Here is a 20,073-nt window from a genome sequence, read left to right as displayed (position 1 = left end):
TTCTTTTTTTCTAATGTCAACAAAGCCTCCCATACCCTTTATGCAGAAAGCTGTGTACCCTGCTTCCCTCTAAGTCTTTTAATGTTTTTTTTTACCTCATGCTGTCTGCCATCTGCAATGTAATGGATTCTCTCAACAGTTTCTGAAGCAGCAACACCCCTCCTAGTTGATGGCTGCTCCCACACTCCCAGGGTCCCACAGAATTGGTAGACCATTATGGTATCAAGGGGGAGTGGAGTGGTTAGATGTGAATCAGGGCACCTCAGTACAGTGCCACCTCTTTGGCAGGTACAGACCGTATTCTTGTTAACACACTTGTTTTACCCACCGTTCATGCAGGCCATGTAATGACTTCAGCATGGTCTGCACATGTTCATCTAGGTGTGCACTGCAGACAATCTTCTTCTACTTCCTTAAACTATGACTCTATGCTGTATACTTTTTGGCCTCCAGTGAAGCTATAGACAGGAAAAAAAATGCTCTCATCCAGGAGATGAAAACCTGTCAAAACCCCATCTGCTGAGTACCATTGCAAACTCTCTGATGTCTGGCTTGCTAATGAAATCCAGTTCACAAGCTTTGCAGGCATGGAAAGTCACTTTCCAGAACATTTTGGCCTCCTTCCCTCAGTAATATAACTAGCTCTGAGGCCATAAATCTCAGCATAAGTTATAAAAACTGAATGAATTCTTCATTTGGCTATTGCTTGAGCTTTACAGGTTTCAGTCATTTGGTCTGTGACAGAGAGGCCAAACACATTCCTGAGAAAACTGGCAAACACTTTAATATTGCTACTAGTGAACTAATAGATAAACCCTTTTGCCAGATAACTTGACCTGACAAAGAAACATAAGGAGCAACAAAAGTGGTATTCATCAGAGAAAGAAAGAAAAACGCACTAACAGGTTTGAGGCAGTTAAAATGTTTAAAGGACAACACCAAAGAGGCACATACAAGTTCAGTTGATGCACAATGGAGTAATTTTGGTAGGAGGAAGGGTCCTTCTTGAATTAGAAGCAAAGATGAAAGTGAATCGGTCACAATATTCAGCACTTATCATAGTGAAATACTTCACATTGTTGATTAGGTTCATGGCCAAGTATGAGGCTAGATAGCCTTGCAGGCCATTTTAAGCCTAGTTAATTTCTCTTCAAATGTGAGAATCAAATCCTGTACCTTGTGTCTGTAAGGTAAACACCTTAACCGAAAGGTACAGCATCTCCTTACCAACTCCAAACAGCCAAAACTCCAGGTAAGCCTGGTCAGCTGGCAGCATCTCTAACCATAACCAAAATTGTTGTGAAATAGGACATGACCATATAATATGGAAGTAATCCATGTACAGTGTAGCACAATTCCAGCATATACCATTATTAATAAATCCCTGGGTACCCCTCAAAAACGGCAAGTGATGCCATCTATATAATAGTTCAAATCTATTAATGGAAACTTGTGGTTTGCTTCTGAACCTATACAGATCTGAAAATATAGAGTTCTAGAATCTTTCCCCCAAATATTTCCGAAGCATCTTTTGCCATTTTTTTAATCATGTCTGAAACACAAAATATATAACACTGGGATAAGTGTCTAGACTAGATTAACCTAAAAATATATTGCCCCTTTGCCAAACAGCAGGAAGATATTTCAGACTGTGATGATCTAGACAGCTTGGTAGCAAATGTCTCTTATTTGCAAATATTGACATAATTTCAATTACACATCTACTTGCATCCCTTGGCAGTCATAAAATGTGATGAATTTCCCCTTAAGTGAAGAGCTACCCATGGAAAGTAGCCTTACAGGTTCCAGTCTTCCCAAAAGAGAGATGGTACTTCACCTGATATTGGCCCATATGATATCCTGTTTCAAAGAAGCAAAGGATCCATGAAAACTCCTTCTAAACTTCCCCTCCTTATCCCCAGGAGCCCAAATTTTGTTCCTCCCATACAAGTTGGGATGTTTTATAGACATATTCCTCATCCATAACTCCAGCAACAACCATAAGAGTGGATTCTTTGATCTAGCCCATATCTCTCAACCTCTTAGGGCAATAAATTGGGATAAAGCCTAAAATAATGGGGGTACAAAGGCCCAAAATAGGGACATATTTTAAATATTGCTTCTACAAACTTAGAAAGTTGCTAGAATAATAGGATTTGTGTTGGCATGCTTCTTTTGAAGGATTGGAAGCCTGAAACTCCAATGTATGTCATTATTTAGTGACTTCAATCCTCAGTGATTTGCCAGAAAAACAGATATTTTATGAGGACGACCAGAAATATGAGACAAAACTCTGGACATTCTGTGAAAATCTGGACAGTTGAGTGGTATGATCTAGCCTGTACACACTAGGCATACACAATGGCAACGGCATATCTTTGAAAGTTCGGTACCACAAACTTCTTTTCTTTTAGGTATACACAAAGCTTTTCTAGCTGCCTGAATGGGGTCTCCCATCCCAAAGCATATATTTCATCATACTTTGGAATTTGTTCTGGAACTTTGTATAAGCAATTTGAGGAAGAAGGTGTCTAAACAAACAAAAAAAAAATAGAAATTTCAGAAACCTCATCATTTTGACAGCATTAATTTTTGCCAGGAAAGGGAGCTTCAATTTCTGCCATCCTTTTCATTTATAATGCAATATTCAGGTCCACAATCTGGCCATGATGTTTATGTATAATCATCCCCATATAGGTAAGCTTGTATACAATTGAAAATCCATGTGTTGGTAGGGAATCCAGTATTTTTTCACAGTGTGAGTTTTAAGGCAGAACACTGGATTTACTCTTGTTAATTTTTAAGCCAGATATGGTCCCAAATCTATGCACGATCCTCAGTAAGTGAGGCACAATTGTCAAGCCAAATTACACCATCATTAGCAAACCACACTGAGCTAAACTTGCAATGATACGCAAGCACTATCTGGGAAGTCTTTTGATGTATGTAAGAGGCTATTATTTTGATGGCCTGAACAACTAAATGGGGATATACAGGGAAACCTTGCCTAGCCTCTCTTCCTATGGAGAGTGTAAGGGAGTACAGATCATTAGGAGTAACATAAGCCTGTAGGTCATAATATGTGATTTGACGCATTTTTAAATAGCCGACTCATTTGTAGAAAAACTAAGCTGCTGCCTGCTGATGCAGCATGACTGCTTCTTCAGACCCTCTTTTGCACAGATTTTCTTACACTGTGGCAGGACTTGTTGTACCATATCGGTCTCCCCTCCCAAACCAACTCCAAATCTATCGACCTGATTTTAGTCCTCTGATCAAGAAATAGTGCAGTGGAGTCCTTTCACCCCCATCCCCCATTTTGTCTAATAAGTTTCATCTAGAAAGTTAAATGACCCAAGTCAAAGTCAAATGACACAAGTCAAAAGTCATTCTCACAGCTTCATACTTGCCTTTAGAAATATTGTTTCCCCTGCTTCTGCCTCCTTACTTGAGGAAATACTCTGTTGTGTCCCTAGATGGCCTTCCTAATTCACCCATCAGACAAATCTTACTCGAACATTCACTTCTTTTGTTGAAGTGCATATTTTTCTACTTCTAGTAATAGCTAACTACTCATCCTTCCTTTGCAGAGTGGCAGAAATCACTTCTTTTCAGACACCCCAAATGGGCAACACTGATACAGACAAGTATACAGTTTCTGCCATCTCAAAATATTTGTACACCTTTTCTGATCCTGTCTCATCTGTAGTTAAATATTAAGAGCAGATTAAGGACTCAGTCATTGCTCCATTAAAGTCTACTTTGCCACAATAATTTTCATAAAGGCCTTCACTCCTTGTCTATGTTTTTTTTTTGTTTTTTGTTTTTTTTGAAGGTCTACAAAGCCTTTCATAAAGACATATTCCTTCTGAGATCAGCCTTAAGAAACCCAGTTTTCCTCAGGATTTATATTTTGCATTAGAGAAACTGACATAGCCTCCTTTCAAATCTGATATTTCTGCAGACACAGAGAATTCTTTTTTGCAAAAACACTTTATTTCTGGTAGTGATCATCTCTGCCAGAACAGTTACAGATGGTGTCAATTGTGTCACCTTACTTTCTGTTCTATAAAGATAAAGTCACCCTCCATACTAAACCCCCTTATACCTAAAGAGAATCCAATCTCAGTCAGTATATTTATCTTCTTGTGTTCTTTCCACAATATACCTGTCACAAGCAGTACCTTCTTCATATATGTATATGCGCCAAGAACTGAGACATAGTGTTGTTAACACAATTTCTAGTAGAAAAGATACACAACTTTCTACTTCCTTTTCCAGTAAAAAAAAAGTAAGAAAGTTTAAAAAATGAATCACTTTACCTAACTGCATCACTAATTGTATCCACATTTGTTATACTAAATAAAGTAAGCATCTTCCTTCTACTCCAAAAAGTCATATTTCTTTTTCTCAAAATACTCTGTATGATACTCACAACACTTTAGTAATACAACTTGGAGGAGTTGTTCAGGAAAATGTCTTCAGTTGGAATAACTACTATAACAAGTTCATAGGTGTGTACAAGGCTAATGACCACTAGGGCCTTTTTAAGCCTGGCCACACATCACAAATGTCTGATAGGAGAATGTTCTCATAAAAGAGACTGCCCAGATGGAATGGGATGAAACCTGGTCACCCTGTTAATAAGGATGGGTCTCTGCTTCCCAGATAGAAAGTTAAATACAGACTATAATGACAGATTTGAAAGAAGAGGTCCATCCTCAGTAACATAAACTCCCTCCTGACCCATTGTCTTGGTATAGTAGGTACAGAGTCACAATAGTAAGCAACTTCAAATGCTTACATTAGATCTGGAAAGGAATGGGACCACAGTGCAGTGTGGGATAAACACAAGGGCCACAGTACCTTGAAAAGTTTTATGTGTCGAGCAGTCTGAATACCCAATGGCCTTAGTTAGCTGTTACTGATGGATCTGATCTTCCCAATCTATCGTTATGTTAAGTATATAGCTTTCAATTTTTATCATCCCAAAAATGCAGAAAGAAGCAGAGATACTGCAGGACTGTCAAATACTAATGGATGGGGTATACACAAAAGATAATCCAGTAGAAAGAAAGTAGGTCTGGAAAGCTGTTGTGGAATACATGGAATCATATAACTCAGTTATTGCTGAAGCTTTCAGCGTTAAATATGTATAATGTGTTCTGAAGCATCTCTGTAAAATTGTGACACAAACAGACAACAAGATGCATACTTGGAAGATTGCTCCTTTATAAATATTTCATACGCAGCTATCCGTGTTATACTACAGTAAATACAAAAATGTAAAACAAGGATAATATAAAAGAAAATAGCAGTAAGCTGTTTCCTGACTTGATTTATTAGGCAAAAATTCCAAAAGATTTTTTTATACCAAATACATTTTGGAGATGTAAATATGTGCTAATGCAATGTTTCCTAAACATCTTCATGATCAGAACAAATGTACTGGAGGCATAGTTCCTCCAAGTGTCAAAAATGTGCATTTTTAAAGGTGTTGTATGGTTCTGTTACACTTAATATTATATTATCTCATTTATAAAATCTCTATATTGCTATAGAAGTCTGAAACACATTTCTGAACAGCCAGTTTAGAGCTCAGTGTAACTCAGAAGGAATATTCAGGGAAGTGAGCTTGCATCAGCACCAAGCCACAGGGCAGAATATAACAATATCAAGTGATTCAAAAACAAAAACAAATGTAGATCAGACTCAGAAATGATTAGAGTAATGGCTTAGGCAAAATTTCTTAGTGAGCAGCAGCACTCACTGTGGTGCTGATTCAGAGACACATGTGGTACCATTGCTCAAGCTGGCAAATTGCAACGTCAGCATCATATGCTAATGACCTCATAATGATACAGAAATGAGCAACAATATGGTAACGAGACTGTGATGCTACCAGCCCAGCTAGCTGGAATTCTGTAGATAATTCTATGTCATTTGTAAATACTGTTATGATTTATACAGAACTGTATGTTATGTACTTATATTCAAGAATGTAACCACACTGTACTCTACTGGAAAAGAACAGAAATGTATATAGACTATATACCTGTGCAAATGTATGTTTTAATAGTAGAAGCTGGAACATATGAAGTTAACTTGCAAAACTTCAAGAAAATAAGTTGGAATCAAAATGTTTTACAATAGTGTTATCTCTCACTTTCAATGCAGCAAGCAGACACAATGTCTAGAGCTAGAAGTTTTTCTATTGTCTTGAAAGTAATTTTAATTACTAGGTTTAAAATGTAAAGTGTTTTATTGCTTCCTAGCAGTTACACATCTGAGAGATATGTACTTCTCACACAGAGATGATAAAATTCTGCTGGTATCTTTTAGCCTGGGAACTGAAGGCAGGTGACAAAGAGTAATGTCATCAAAGCTGACCATGCAGTAATGTTTGATATTAATTTAAGAACTCTCTCAAAGAGAGACTGTGCATTTTGCATCTTGTCTTGGACCTAGAAAAATCCATTCAGCACTTCTGCCTATGTGCTGCTCTGTAAATAAGATTTAGACATAGTATTTCTTTTAGAGATAGAAAGAAATATAGTAAAGATTAGTTTGATGTTTTCTGTATTCATTTGAGACTGCCCAGCAATGTTGTTTCAAAATATTTCATGTGATTCTGAACTCTGAAGTAAATGTGTTGATTGAGTATTGGCTTGTTATTTTATTATTTATAATTAAATATATTTAAACCTATCTTTGTGGCTGGTATTTGTGAGACATGTTTAAGCTGTTAAAGTACTTGCATATGCATTTGGTGACACTGTACAGGCCACTCCTAAATAACCTTAGTCATGGTCACACTTACCATTTGGATAATAGTAACATTACACAGTAGGATTGGTCACCTTTTTTAAGGGTCTTTAAGTAGCTGATAAGTAGGGGTTGATGGCAGTGATAACTACCTTATAGTCTGGGCAGAAGGAGACATAGCTAGTAAACCTGTGCCAGCCTTCCCCAGGTGTGTGTGTGTGTGTGTGTGTGTGTGTGTTTGTATATAAATCAAATCTCAAAGTGTGTGTGTGTGTGTGTGTGTGTGTGTGTGTGTGTGTGTGTGTGTGTGTGTGTGTGTGTGTGAGTCAGCGGTTCCACTTTGAATCATCAAATGTTCAGAACATCAACGTTCTGATCATCGAGACCAGAACATCGATGTTCAGAACATCGAAGGTTTAAAGTGGAAGTGCCAGGTAAGTGAAAATGTAGAATTTTGGGTGTGTATGTATGGCAGCAAGGTGCCCTGCATGTTTTGTGTGTGTGTGTGTGTGTGTGTGTGTGTGTGTGTGTGTGTGTGTGTGTGTGCCATCTGAGTGTTGGCATTGCAGGCAGGGTACAGGAAATCTCCCATTTAGCGCTACCACATATAGAGGTAAACAGGAAATTTCCCTTACCCCACTGTAGCGCAATTTCGGAGTTGGCCGAAATGTGCCACAACAGAACCCTTGTGGGATTCACACTCACCCTCAAACTCATCTTGAATCAAATCTAGAGGTCCCCTCACTCTCTGCCCATACAGCAATGCAAAGGATGAAAAAACCTGTGGATTCCTGGGGCACCTCACTGTAAGCAAACAACAGATGAGGCAGATATTTGTCCCACTCCCTCTTAAACTGGTCTGCAGATGCCTGTAGCATCACCTTGAATGTTGAGTTTAACCTCTCAACAAGACCATTAGTGTGGGGATGGTAGGGTGTGGTTTCTAAGTACTTCATCCCACAGTACTTCCACAGACAAGCCAGCAGGTCTGACATGAAATTGGCACCTCTTTCAGTCAGTATTTCCTTTGGGTAACCTACCCTGCTGAAAATCTCTAACGAAGCATTTGCTACCTTTTCTGCTCCAATGGAGAACAGAGCCACTGCCTCGGGATATCTGGTAGCATAATCTACTACCACTAGGATACACTTGTTCCTTGTGGAACATGGGGTACTCAGAGGCTGTGATTCAATATAACACTGCACTGTCACAAGCAGACATCGTCATGGTGCATGTGCTTAGACTGATGGAAGCTTACGTCTGCTACCTAGATTCCATGTGTGGCATTGTGCACTATGCTCCAGGACATGTTGACTGTGTAATGCTGGGCAACATAAAGATACTCAGACAGCCACAGAAAGAGACTGAATCAGAGTATTAGGCAGACTGCAGCCACTGACAGAGGAGGTGCTGGTGCAGAAACCACCAGGGGAAATAACTGCAAGAGAAGATCATGTAAGGTAGAGTGAGGTACAATATGCTGTAGTACTAGCAAACAGGAAGTGTCTGCCTCACAAGTATGGGCTAAATTATGTACAACAAAGATTAAAACTGATGCATTTAGCACTACACCCACGTCTGCTGTATAGTGCAGTGACTAGCCATGTGTGTATCAGATATTACCCATCAATGTAAGACAACAGTGATTGCAGGGCTCAATTATAATAACATACAAACGTGGGAAAGAGCACAGTGACAGGGATCCTCAACGGGCACATTAGTGGAAGGATGTGGGGACTAAAAATGTGGAAAGGAGTTGGAAGAGATAGATGTAGATGTTCCAGCAATCATATGTACTTTTTTTGTAAGATTATATATGTTTATATGCTTTTATATTATACAGTGTTTGTGGGGCCTTTCTCCCTGGGCCTCCACTGAAAATGGTCACTTGACCCAGTGGACTTTCCCAGTTAACAAATGTCAATAAGTAAATAAATGTACTATGCAGGGAGGGCATAGTGCTCCTCGAGAGGAGGGAAGGCATTCATATGTAGTGGGGACTTCAGCAATAATGGATGCAGGAGACCTAGCTCTTGAAAATGTGGCTGCACTGTGTAAATGTGTCTGCGACACATGTTGTTGGATCACAGGTGAGAACAACAAAGACTGTGAATTTCCATAGCCATAGGTAAAACATGAGACCAAAGTTGCCTGAATGTTCCATTTGCCTGATCACCACATTAGCTTCATTTGCTCTTTTGGCCATGCCATTCCACATCAGGTTCATTACTGATGGGTGCCTGGAGGAGGTAGCATCATGTAACTTTGACCTACTTACCCTATGAAGTGTATCCAGAATGCAAGCAGATGCACAGTGTTATCAGGAAAGACACTGACCATAGCATGCAAAGGCAGATGGCCCATGCAAGCAATATTTTGTCTAAAATGCCCATCTGCTGGGTAAAGCCTTCATATATGTCTTCAAACAGGATATACAGTACACTTGTCACATCTGTCATGGCAGTAGCAGTATTTGTCTCTGCTTAAATGACTGCCTTGCACTGTCATGGCAGTAGTAGTATTTGTCTCTGCTTAAATGACTGCCCTACACATCCATTGTTAATGCCCATTGTGACACCCACTTTGCACAGGAACAATAGCATTAACAGCCACTGGCCCACTGCTGCACATCCACATCATCTGTGGTGATAACAAGATTCCTCATGTAGCACATTACAATATGTTCCAGAACCTGCAGCAACATAATTAACACTGCTACTATGTGACAATCACACTCCCTAGTAGTGATAATAGTTACATACAGAATGAGCAAATGCACATTGTGCGATATACCTTTATGTCTGCATCCCAAATGGGACTGTAGAGATGATAGGACAGTGTTATGCATCACTCATGGCACTGGTGTACCACAAAAATGTATTACTGACATAAGGAAGACATCTTGATGTACCCTCAGCAGAGACATGAGATAGTGCATCCATTCAGCTCCCACATCCAGACCTTTGCATCCAGGCCTCTACCAGGCCTATCATGGTCCTTTTCCTCTCCTCAGACAAAGACACCAAACATTCCACTGTGACAGTAAGAGTGGTTTGTGATAGCAGAATCCCTTGGTTTGTGATAGCAGAACCTCACCCATGGGCATCCTCTCCAGAGCAGTGGTGTGGTTCTTTGTGAGGGCATGCAGGATCATATTGGTGACCACTTGACAGATCTAATGGGTTGCCCTGTTATGGCCACTGTCTGCATTAACATCAGTAACCAGCTCACACCATCCACTTTCCTGAAAGGTCTGGTCAATCCTGTCTGTATACAGAGTTTGCCACCCATGCTCATGAATGGCCTGCAGTAGCACATTAGCCTCTGTCTGAAAAACTTCTAGATGCACTTGCGCTGTTTACACAGCATGTACACACCTGCAAAAATGGGCATGCACCTATGATCAGTGAGTAGACACAAAATATGTGCAGCACCATTTATATCAGTAATACATCCATATGGCAACTTCACCACCATAATGTACCACACTTATCATTCTCTAGAAGCAAAGGACATTTCCAAATAGTGGACCAGTAGAGCAGTATTGGGACATGTTTGTGATATGCAATCTGCCATCAGCCTATAACTACCTGAGCATGACAACGTTTAGCCATTGTGTACTATTCATATACACATACACCCTGTATCGGGCATATATCACTTTGTCGAAGGTTCATTTCTGTGAGCCTTCATTCTTCGACCCAAATACAGTGAATGTTCACATCAGCAAACCTTCACTTTAATAAACAACTTACCCAGGGAAAGGAATGAGTTGGCCATCATAAGAAAATTGCCCTTTTCCCCAGTGCAGTGCAATCTCAGAGTTGGTATATATAGTTAGGGGGCTGGGATTGAAACCCCCCACATGGGTGTGTTTGAAATACTTTGTTTTGTCTGATGGTCAGAATGCTGGACAACTTGTTCCTTTCCCCGGGTAAGTTGTTCATTGAAGTCAACATTTATTGATGTGAATGTTCACTGTATTAGGATCGATGAATGAAGGCCTGTATCTGTTATCCAATGTGCCTTCTCATCTTACTCTGTTCACTATGTACCATATCTGATACATGGATGCAGACTTTATGCATATCAGCTCATCACTCTCCATATGAGATGCCTACCAAGAGACAGAGTCCATCTCATGCAACACCACAACCATACCTTTGGTGAGCTACTGCTGCATCACCTACATCCTGTCTTCTCTAATTCATCATAGGTTCATAGGTTCATAGGTAGGTACTAGGCTATTGGCCCAAGAGCCTAAGTAAGCCTAGCCAACAAGGTTCCCTGGCTTATGCCACACAAGAAAGTTATCTTCCTGTGCCACTGTCAAGCAGAGACACAGAAGTGATCCCCGGGGTGTATTTCCTATTTCCCATCCACTCATCAAGATATTTCTTGAAGAGTGCTAATGAAGAACTTTGCTTGACGTAGATGGGTAGCCTGTTCTAGAGTATGGGAAGACTCTGGGACAGGAATCTATCTCTCTAGCATGTCCTGTTTATTGTGGTGACAAGGTTTAGGTCCCTAGACCATGTAGCTCAGAGGGATTGGGATTTCTTTAGGTGTAGCATGTCCAACAGCTCTGGGTTTGGCATAGGTTTATATGTTAGGCAGAGATCACCTCAGAGTAGGTGACATGCTATGGAGTAAAGCTGGAGTTTTTTGAGATGGTCAGTGTAGGGCATCTGTTTGAGGCCAGTAATCCTCTTTGTGAGGTACTTCTGTGGCCTTTCCAGCTGCTGCAGTTGTCTTGTGAGGTACATTCCAAAAGGGGCATTGTACTCTATAATGGGTCTAATGAGTGTCCAGTAGAGGGGAACAATGACCTCTTTTTTTCTGGATGAGAACCCTTTTATGATGAGGTGTGCCACGTAGAAGGACTTCCTGACTACTGTAGCGATGTACTATCAAAGAACAGACTACTGTCCACCTGGGTCCCAAGGTCTCTTATCGCACATTTGGTGTTAACTAGACTGCTGTCTATGTAGTAGTTCATGGGTACAGAGCTTTTACCAAAGGGGATGATAATGCACTTTTTGGCATTGAGCTTGAGGCCATGGCTCTGACACCAGGCATCTGTCTCAGCGAGGCCCTTCTGTAGGATTTCCGCATCATTTGGGAACTCGACTATGATTCCTAGTTTGCAATCATCTACGAACTTCATTAGCCAGAGGTCTTCTGTGTTAGCCTGTACTTCAGAGAAGTAGATAGCAAACAGGAGAGGTCCCAGGACTGAACCCTGTGGTACTCCACTTGTCACTGGTTTGAGGTCAGATTTGGATTGTGCAACTTTTACAGTGTGGGTTCTGTCAGTGAGCCAGTTGGCAGCCCATCTTGTGACATAGGGATTTATACCTAGTTTAGTGAGTTTAGCTATAATTCCAGATGGGGGATGATATCAAAAGCCTTGGTGAGGTCAAGATAGTCTGTGTGAACCACCTTAACCTCATCTACGGCTTTGATGACTGCCTCAAAGAAGTCGATCAGGTTCAGGAGGCATGATCTGCCTTTCACAAACCCGAACTGGGTGGGATCCAGAGTTTGGAAGTTACAATGTCTTTGTTTATGAGTTCCAAGATGATAAATTCCATGGCCTTGCAGATCAGGCTCATCAGGCTAACAGGGCAATAGTTCCCGGGATCAGTGGTGGCTCCCCCTTTGTGAAGTGGGATAACTGTTGCTGTACGCCATTCAGTGGGCACAAAGCCTGATGTGAGGCTATGATTAAACATGGTGCTTAGGTGGGGAGCCAGTTCATTCTGAAGTTCATGTAAAATGCAGCCTGGGATGTTGTCTGGTGCCATGGATGCTGTGTTTTTGGCTTTAGAGAGTGCAGCTTTTACCTGCGTAGTTGTGATTACAGGGACTCTGCATTCATCCTGTATAGATATGGGCCCTTTAGGGGGTGGGGGGTAAAGCTAGCACTGAACCTGTCTGCCAGGATGTTGGCAATATCAGTTGGTTCTGTAATTTTCATGCCATTGTACTGTAACTCAGAGCAGATCTGGGTGTTGCCATTGTGATTCTTGACATAGCTATAGAATGCTTTGTGGTTGTCCTTAGAATCAGTGGCGATTTTGTTTTCATAGCTAGCTTTGGAGGATCTTATAATGGATCTCAGCTTCTTACTGAGGGTGACCAGGGAGCTCCTCCACTCATGGGATTTTACTCTCTTTTGCAACAATTTCCTCCTTCTGTTGTACAGTTTGTTTATGCCAGGGGACCACCAGATTGGCTTCCTGTTTTTGGAGGATAGTGCTTATAGTGTGCATTTGTGTATGATTCAGCAGTTGTAACTGTATTGTCCATCTGCATGGGTGTCATGAAGTTCACCACTTCTGTCTTAAGAAGCATGAAGTTGGCTTTGGAGAAATTTTTTACTGTGGTTTCCTTAATGGGGGGGTGAGGGCGGAATGTGGATATCAAGGGTGATTAGCTTATGGTTGGATCGGACCAACGAGGAGTTGACTTCAGGTGTGGAACACTGGTCACTCATGTTGGTAATGACTAGGTCTCGGATATTGTTGCCCCTGGCGGGGGTGTGGATAAGTTGATCCAGGGCATTGGAGTTTATGAATTCCAGAAAGCGTTGTGTGAAGGAGTTGGTACACGAGTAGTTTTCCCAGTTAAGGTGGGGTAGTTGAAATTGCCCATTATTAGGGTGTTTGGTTGAACCCTAATATTTTCCAGTACATCAAGAAAAGAGGAGTGGGACTCTTGGGGCATGGTGAGGGATCTGTAGCAAGCTACAATTTGGATTGCAGTTTTGCCCAGAGTTAGATGGACTTAGATAACCTTGGATGCATTATGCTGAGCAACTAGCCTGGAGGTGTGGATATCCTTAATGAATATGGACACACCTCCGCCTTTGGTGTTCCGGTCCAGGTTACATGGCCGAAAAGTGTAGTAAGAGTTATAGCCTGGTAGTGCAGGAGTGCTCTCTGGAGCCTTGAACTAGGTCTCAGTCACTGCAAAGATATCGATGTTCTCCATTTTAAGGAATGCCTTGAGTGAGTGCATTTTGAGATTTAGACTTCTAGCATTGAGTAGCATTACCCTCAGTTTTTGCTTGCCTGTTTCTGTTCCAGTGGTGAATTTGTCATTTCAACCCTCTCGATGCTCCCCAACTTCCTGTCAGTAGGTTGCTGTAGAGTAATCCTTTTAAAAAGAAAAAAAATCATACAGTCATCCCATTACTTTCCACAACTGCTATTGGCCTTTGCTCTGCTGCCCAAAATAAATGTTTAATATAGAGATCTGTCACAACCATCCCTGTGTGCCCCAAATACCTGTCAGCATGTTGCTTCGGAGGGCTCCTTCAAATAAAAGAAAATGTTGCACTTATCTAGCACTCTCCCCACCTGCCAATGTCTCACACCCATACATGTAACACAATGCATACTAGTCCTAAACTGTGCAATAAGACTCATACATGCATTTGCACATACATTGTGGACTGTAAAATATTTTTTTAAATGTGTGAGCAAGTGTCTGATTTCCATGGTGCCATGAGCTTGTTGACATACCCAACATGGTCCCTATTGCCTTTATACCACCACCTTGAACGACAGCAACAGGATATGTATAGACCCTATGCATTCTGCCCAGTCTGCCTGGTCTCCATTCCCTCCCATCCAGCACTGTTGCTGATACCTTATCATGTAGACCAATTAAGCTACATCATGTTGCCAGGCTGGCAACTGAAGCATGTCACTTGGTACCCACAAAGTGCACTGACTTGAATCAGCTACCATTTTCCTCCTGAGGTTAACCTGTAAAGTATGCATGAATTCTAAAGGAGCTGAATTTGGAAGGAGTCCTGTGTGGTACAGGAGATAAGCTAAAGTATTTCACTTCTTCCTGCACTGACACTGTGATGAGCATCTGCTGGGGATCTCCCATGAGGGCACCCAGTACAAAGCGGACACCTGACACTACCTTGCCAAGATGGTGAGCAATGCCATGGTTATCACACACACATCAATGAGCAGTACCAGCATCATTAAAGGGATCTGAAGTGCCACCACTCTGGTCTTCTTAGCCAAACACAGAAAGAGGTTAGGGAGTGGGTAGCCTGTGTTCTACTGTGAGCATTTGCATCTGCTGGTTTCTTATACATAGGTAGGCATTCTCATTCAGATATATTCACTCATTACTGTTATTGGACATGCTTCTTTTTTTTCTATTTTTCAGCACCTGGTAAGACATCCAACTGATATGCTGAAGGACTCAAACTCATCTGGCCATGTGCCAGTATTGTATATAGAACTGATGTTATCACTGCATCTCTGTTAGGAACCTGATTCAATGTCCATGAACACACTGACACTAATTAGTTACACCACTGTGTACAGCTTTTTGCGCTTTGTAACAGATAGTTGAACTGTTCTTCTGTGTCACTGGATTCCCAGCAGTGTTATGGTCATTCAGTGGATGTGGGCCATTGTCCTGGGTGTCAATATTTGCACTGGACCGCAGCATTCAGAGCCATGTCCATATCTGTCCACCCAGCTATTACTATACAATGCCCTTGTCATCCTGTATTACTTATTGTTTCACAGGCCTTTCTAATGTCCCTTCCTATGTCAGCTACACCTGCCTACTTTATGCATGCATTTAACAGGCTGTCTACTATTGGATCCAACATTTTGCTGAGTATTCTCTCCTGACAACATCTTGGGGGTTTATTGGCTGGGGACTCATATTACTATCACATTTCAGTGTCCCATACATACACATTTTGGAATTCTGTTGTGATACAGATTACAGTCTCCTTGCTATTATGAAGACAAGGTGCTGTCAGATGTGTCTTCCACCTGCTGATAATCTTCTCCAGGTTGGGCAATACATGCAGAGGGTAAAGTGCAGCTCAGCTTTATTGCTCTTTGCAATCACACATATAGTGATCCTTTTTCACTTATAAACCAGTATTTTAAATACACCAAAAGCTATCAAACACACAAATACAAATGCTCTACAGTGCTGTACATGTGAACAACATATTCTTTCTGTCCCTCTTAATTACTTTACTGCGATTTAGATTATTCATCTTAACAGGTCTATTTTAGAACTATGAAAACATGCCAGGAGATGATGGTATGCACTTTAGTTAAATGTATATGCGGTTGATGGATGACACAAACCCAGTACAATTCTTAAGCTACAGTACTTGGTTTAAAAGTTATACTGTTTTACCTGTTGTGCTCGTCTCTTGTCAGCCCTCTGGTTCTGGTGGTAGATGCGACTAAAGTTCGATACAATTACAGGGACAGGCAATGCGATTACCAGGACACCACTGAGAGAGCATATAGAGCCAAAAATCTTTCCTGCTATCGTGCTAGGGACCATGTCACCATACCTGGGAAGAAAGAAGTAGAAAGAAGACATGAGTAGCAGAAGACGAGGAACTATCTTATAGTTCATACTAAAGAAGGTACCTTTATTTCTTTTTTTTTCATTTTGGCAAACCTTTATTTGCAAATATTTCAAGCCAAATAAAATAAAGAGCAAATACAATTCTTAACCCATATTTCTTTTACTATTATTTTATTTTCAGTCTCCAGGAAACAGCTAAGGTTACTATGTCCCCCACCCATTGATAGAAGGAACAAAGACCATCTAAGTCCACAGTTAGTGTTGCTACTAGTCTAAGGCTGAGCACTAAGTGTTTCCTGGATGATAGAATGCAGATTACCGACTTTAACCTTGTGCCTACCAGAACAAACAGGATAGGGTCTTGTGGTCAAGACCCAAATAAATTCTGGTTCAACCTTAATATCCTAAATAATCATGTGAGCTCTACAGATACAAAAATGGGCAACTCTTAAAACACTGATGGTAACTGAGATTTGAGTAGGGGACAGAGCTGGTGGGATGTGGGTGTTGAAAATGAATCAGGTATTGGCCTGATCTTTCATCCTAGTAGGAAGGTGTTGGATATGGATATAGCAATGTCACCATCTAGTGTAGTTTAGGGGTAGCATGTGTGTGTGTGTGTGTGTGTGTGTGTGTGTGTGTGTGTGTGTGTGTGTGTGTGTGTGTGTGTGTGTGTACATGCATGTGAGAGGTATTTCACTGGCTGTTGTGTCTAGCCATGTGAAACAGAACAAGAAATCATTACATCAATACTTCAGCATGTGAAATGATAAAAAGGATATGCAGCATTTTGAGTGAAAATCTTATACATAGACTTACAATTTACTTGGAAAAATATCACAGAAAGATTACATGCAGAACAAAATCATTCTAAACACCTAAATGATTACAGTAGAATAAATATAGGAGCCTGCTAACCCCACAATTACATCTCAGATGCATGCTCTAAGATACATCACACATGTATATGATTTTAATCTCAGCTATGAAATCACAGATGCTTAGATATATATTTGTAGTGCATTGGTCATTAAAAACTTAATTATTTAGGATGCAGTTGTGGTACAGACTCCTCCTTTATATACATAAAACACACATGAGCAAACAAGTTGCACATGATTTCGTATGTGGAGTCCACTCAGTAGACTATGCACATCTTCAAATTCCATTGCATATGGCAGCATTTCAGCTACTAAAGAGAATTTTAAAAATATTTAAGAAAGTACAGAAACAGTTCAGGATAACCACCAATGACAGGTTATTAAATATTAGAAAAAATATCTCTGCACCTCATAATGTTATGTGATACACAGAAACACACACACACACACACACACACACACACACACACACACACACACACACACATGCACCACAGAGTCTTCTACATTTGGGAATCAATATCAGTGTGTGAGATGAACAGAAAGTACTTGATGAGCTCTTGGGCAAGATATGTCAGTGACAAGGTATGGATATTTGCATTTATTCCATTTTCCTTCCTTTGATAAAGCAAGGAATTCTGGGTAGTGCTTGGAGACTGGCCAGTCAATATTCTCTATCTATGCGACAGCAGTGAGAAGAGGGATAATGAGCTGTCACATGCTCAGCTTCTTAGTAATAGAATATTGTTAAAATAAGCTTCTAACATAAAGGCAAGGAAGGAAGGGTGATCAGGACATTTTTTTCCCTGAATGTAAGGAATAATGCTTTGATATCAGCAAACCAGTCCATCAGAGCTGGGTTACTCGGGGAACCTGATAGCTCAAAACCTGACCTGTAACATGCATCAAGCCTAGCAATGACATGTGTACACTCATTTAACCATGCTTCTGCTAAAGCTTCCCTTACAATACCTAATCAGATATGTCACTGCTAAAAATCTGTAGTCATTGCAACCGTTGCAGTGTATCTTTTCTTCTATGGTACAAATTACTGTTGTCTGCATTAGTGACTGTCAGATCCCAGTCTGCCTCTTATTTGTACTGGACACAGAATACATTGCAAACAATATTCATTTTATAGGGTATTGTTAAAAGTAGAAAAGTATGACAATAAATGAATTTAACTGATTTCCAAAGCTAGGGGATAAACTCTTCAAAGGCATCATGGAATGATATTTTGTTTTATCACTTTCAGTGATGGCTCATCGCTGACTTTCTCTTCTGGAACTTGTGCAGTGACATCATTCTTTGCCGCAAGACAGTAGATGGCCAAAAAAGTTTACTATTAACCGTAAAAAGTGGTCTTGTGTAAGAGCTGCCACACATGACCCTCTGGTGAAAAGCATATTCACAGATTACCTTTTTCTTTTCTTTTCTTTTTTTTTTTTTTTTTGTTATTTTTTTAACAGAGTTAACCCTGATGAATTAACAGTCCTTCACATGAGCGACTGAGATAAAAAGCTGTAGAAAGACTAGGGCAGACGGATATCTAGAGCTGGGCTTCGTAGCACTTTGACCAACAGTAGCTTTTTTTGCTTAGTGGTAGTAGAATGGCAGAGATGTGCATATTTGTAAATGGAGAATAATATCTGTGTGCTGACAGGTCCGCACAATAACACTAGGCATTCTGTCATTACTCTGAACATGAAGAGAGTTTTCTATCTTGTCAACACAGAAAAAATCACATACGTTGCACTCTGCCAAGCATACAGCAGCTTTGGTTTTATAGTTACTACAAATATAATGAATGGACCCATTATAAAGGCAAACAAACTTGTTATTAACAACTGTGTGTGCAAATGCATTGCAGCACCTACGTTTACAGGTACTGCAGTATTTATTCTACTTTATGTCAGATTGCATATTTAAAACTTCTTCTACCTTCCCTGCTTGTTTATACAAATGGGGAACTGCCTACATAACTGTATATTACCTACTGCATTTACAAAGCACATCCTAGATCTTTTTAATGATACTATCTCTATGTGATATCCTCTATGTTGGTGATACAGGAAGGTCTTTACAGGTTTAAATTGTGGAATAATTAAGAGGTATCAGAAATAATAAAGTATTGAATGCTTTGCATAGACATGTTACTACAGCTCAAAATGAGATACTGCTTAAGTTTCTGATTATGCAGAATTCTAGGTTGCAGTAATTATACAGACATGTCACTGAAATGAGAAACAAAGTGGCAGTTTGCTTTAGATGCTGCAAAATGCATGGCCTCAAAGGTATTTGTTAAATAAAATCATTTTTATGGCATACAGGCACTACAAAAGGTGCCACTGTAATAATCATGTGGTATAACTGCAATTATGTTGGGTATTGCTTGTATGGAAGCTTATATGAGTCATCTATTCCTCTCTGGATAACACAATAGTATAGGTTATCCACCTTTATATGGAGGGTAGTATAATCATCCTTCCATTTATGATGGACATGGTGACCATCTTTTCATGCATGGCTGGTGAAGTGAATACTCTTCTGTCTATGTGGGTGAAATGGCCATGCTTCCATTCATGATATGTCTGGTCATTTTTATGTGCCACCTGCATGCCTGTGATTATTGATTTGTCTGTGTGTCTAGGTTAGGTTTCAATCTTTTTTTTTTTTTAATTTTTTTATGAAAGTTACTGTCTGGTAGTGCAGGTAATACCATACACCAGTGCTTGATATCTTTTGTCATACCTAATTCAAACACTGAATATATGAAAAATTACATCTTAGCTCTATACCATAGATGAATGGAGCCCTAATTATGCTTCACAGACTCTCACAATCTAAAACATAAGAAGTCTGACAGCTTACAAGCTACCATTCAGTCATCATAATTCATATATATATATATATATATATATATATATATATATATATATATATATATATATATCTACAGTCTGTAAACTATCCTTAAAGGTAGTTTATCTTTAAAATATATAACAGTTTGGCAGACAGTCACATAATGACAGCTTGCAAGCTGTCAATA

At 40.1% G+C, this 20,073-nt stretch overlaps 1 protein-coding gene across 1 annotated transcript in view; it reads right to left on the bottom strand.

Moving 5' to 3' along the window:
* The window catches only part of LOC122808896 (potassium voltage-gated channel subfamily D member 1-like), a 426,806-nt gene extending 410,685 nt beyond the window's left edge, over positions 1 to 16,121 (bottom strand). The window contains exon 1 of the mRNA XM_044080011.1: positions 15,964 to 16,121. Coding sequence (XP_043935946.1) covers positions 15,964 to 16,116 — 153 coding nt within the window. The 5' untranslated portion in view covers positions 16,117 to 16,121. The remainder of the gene's footprint in view (positions 1 to 15,963) is intronic.
* Between the last annotated feature and the right edge of the window lie 3,952 nt (positions 16,122 to 20,073).

The sequence above is a fragment of the Protopterus annectens genome, chromosome 8.part0, assembly GCF_019279795.1.
Source record: "Protopterus annectens isolate FY-2018-M chromosome 8.part0, PAN1.0, whole genome shotgun sequence".
Taxonomy (NCBI): Eukaryota; Metazoa; Chordata; order Ceratodontiformes; family Protopteridae; genus Protopterus; species Protopterus annectens.
Note: the sequence above shows the minus strand (reverse complement) of the source record. Positions and strands in the feature narration are given on the sequence as shown.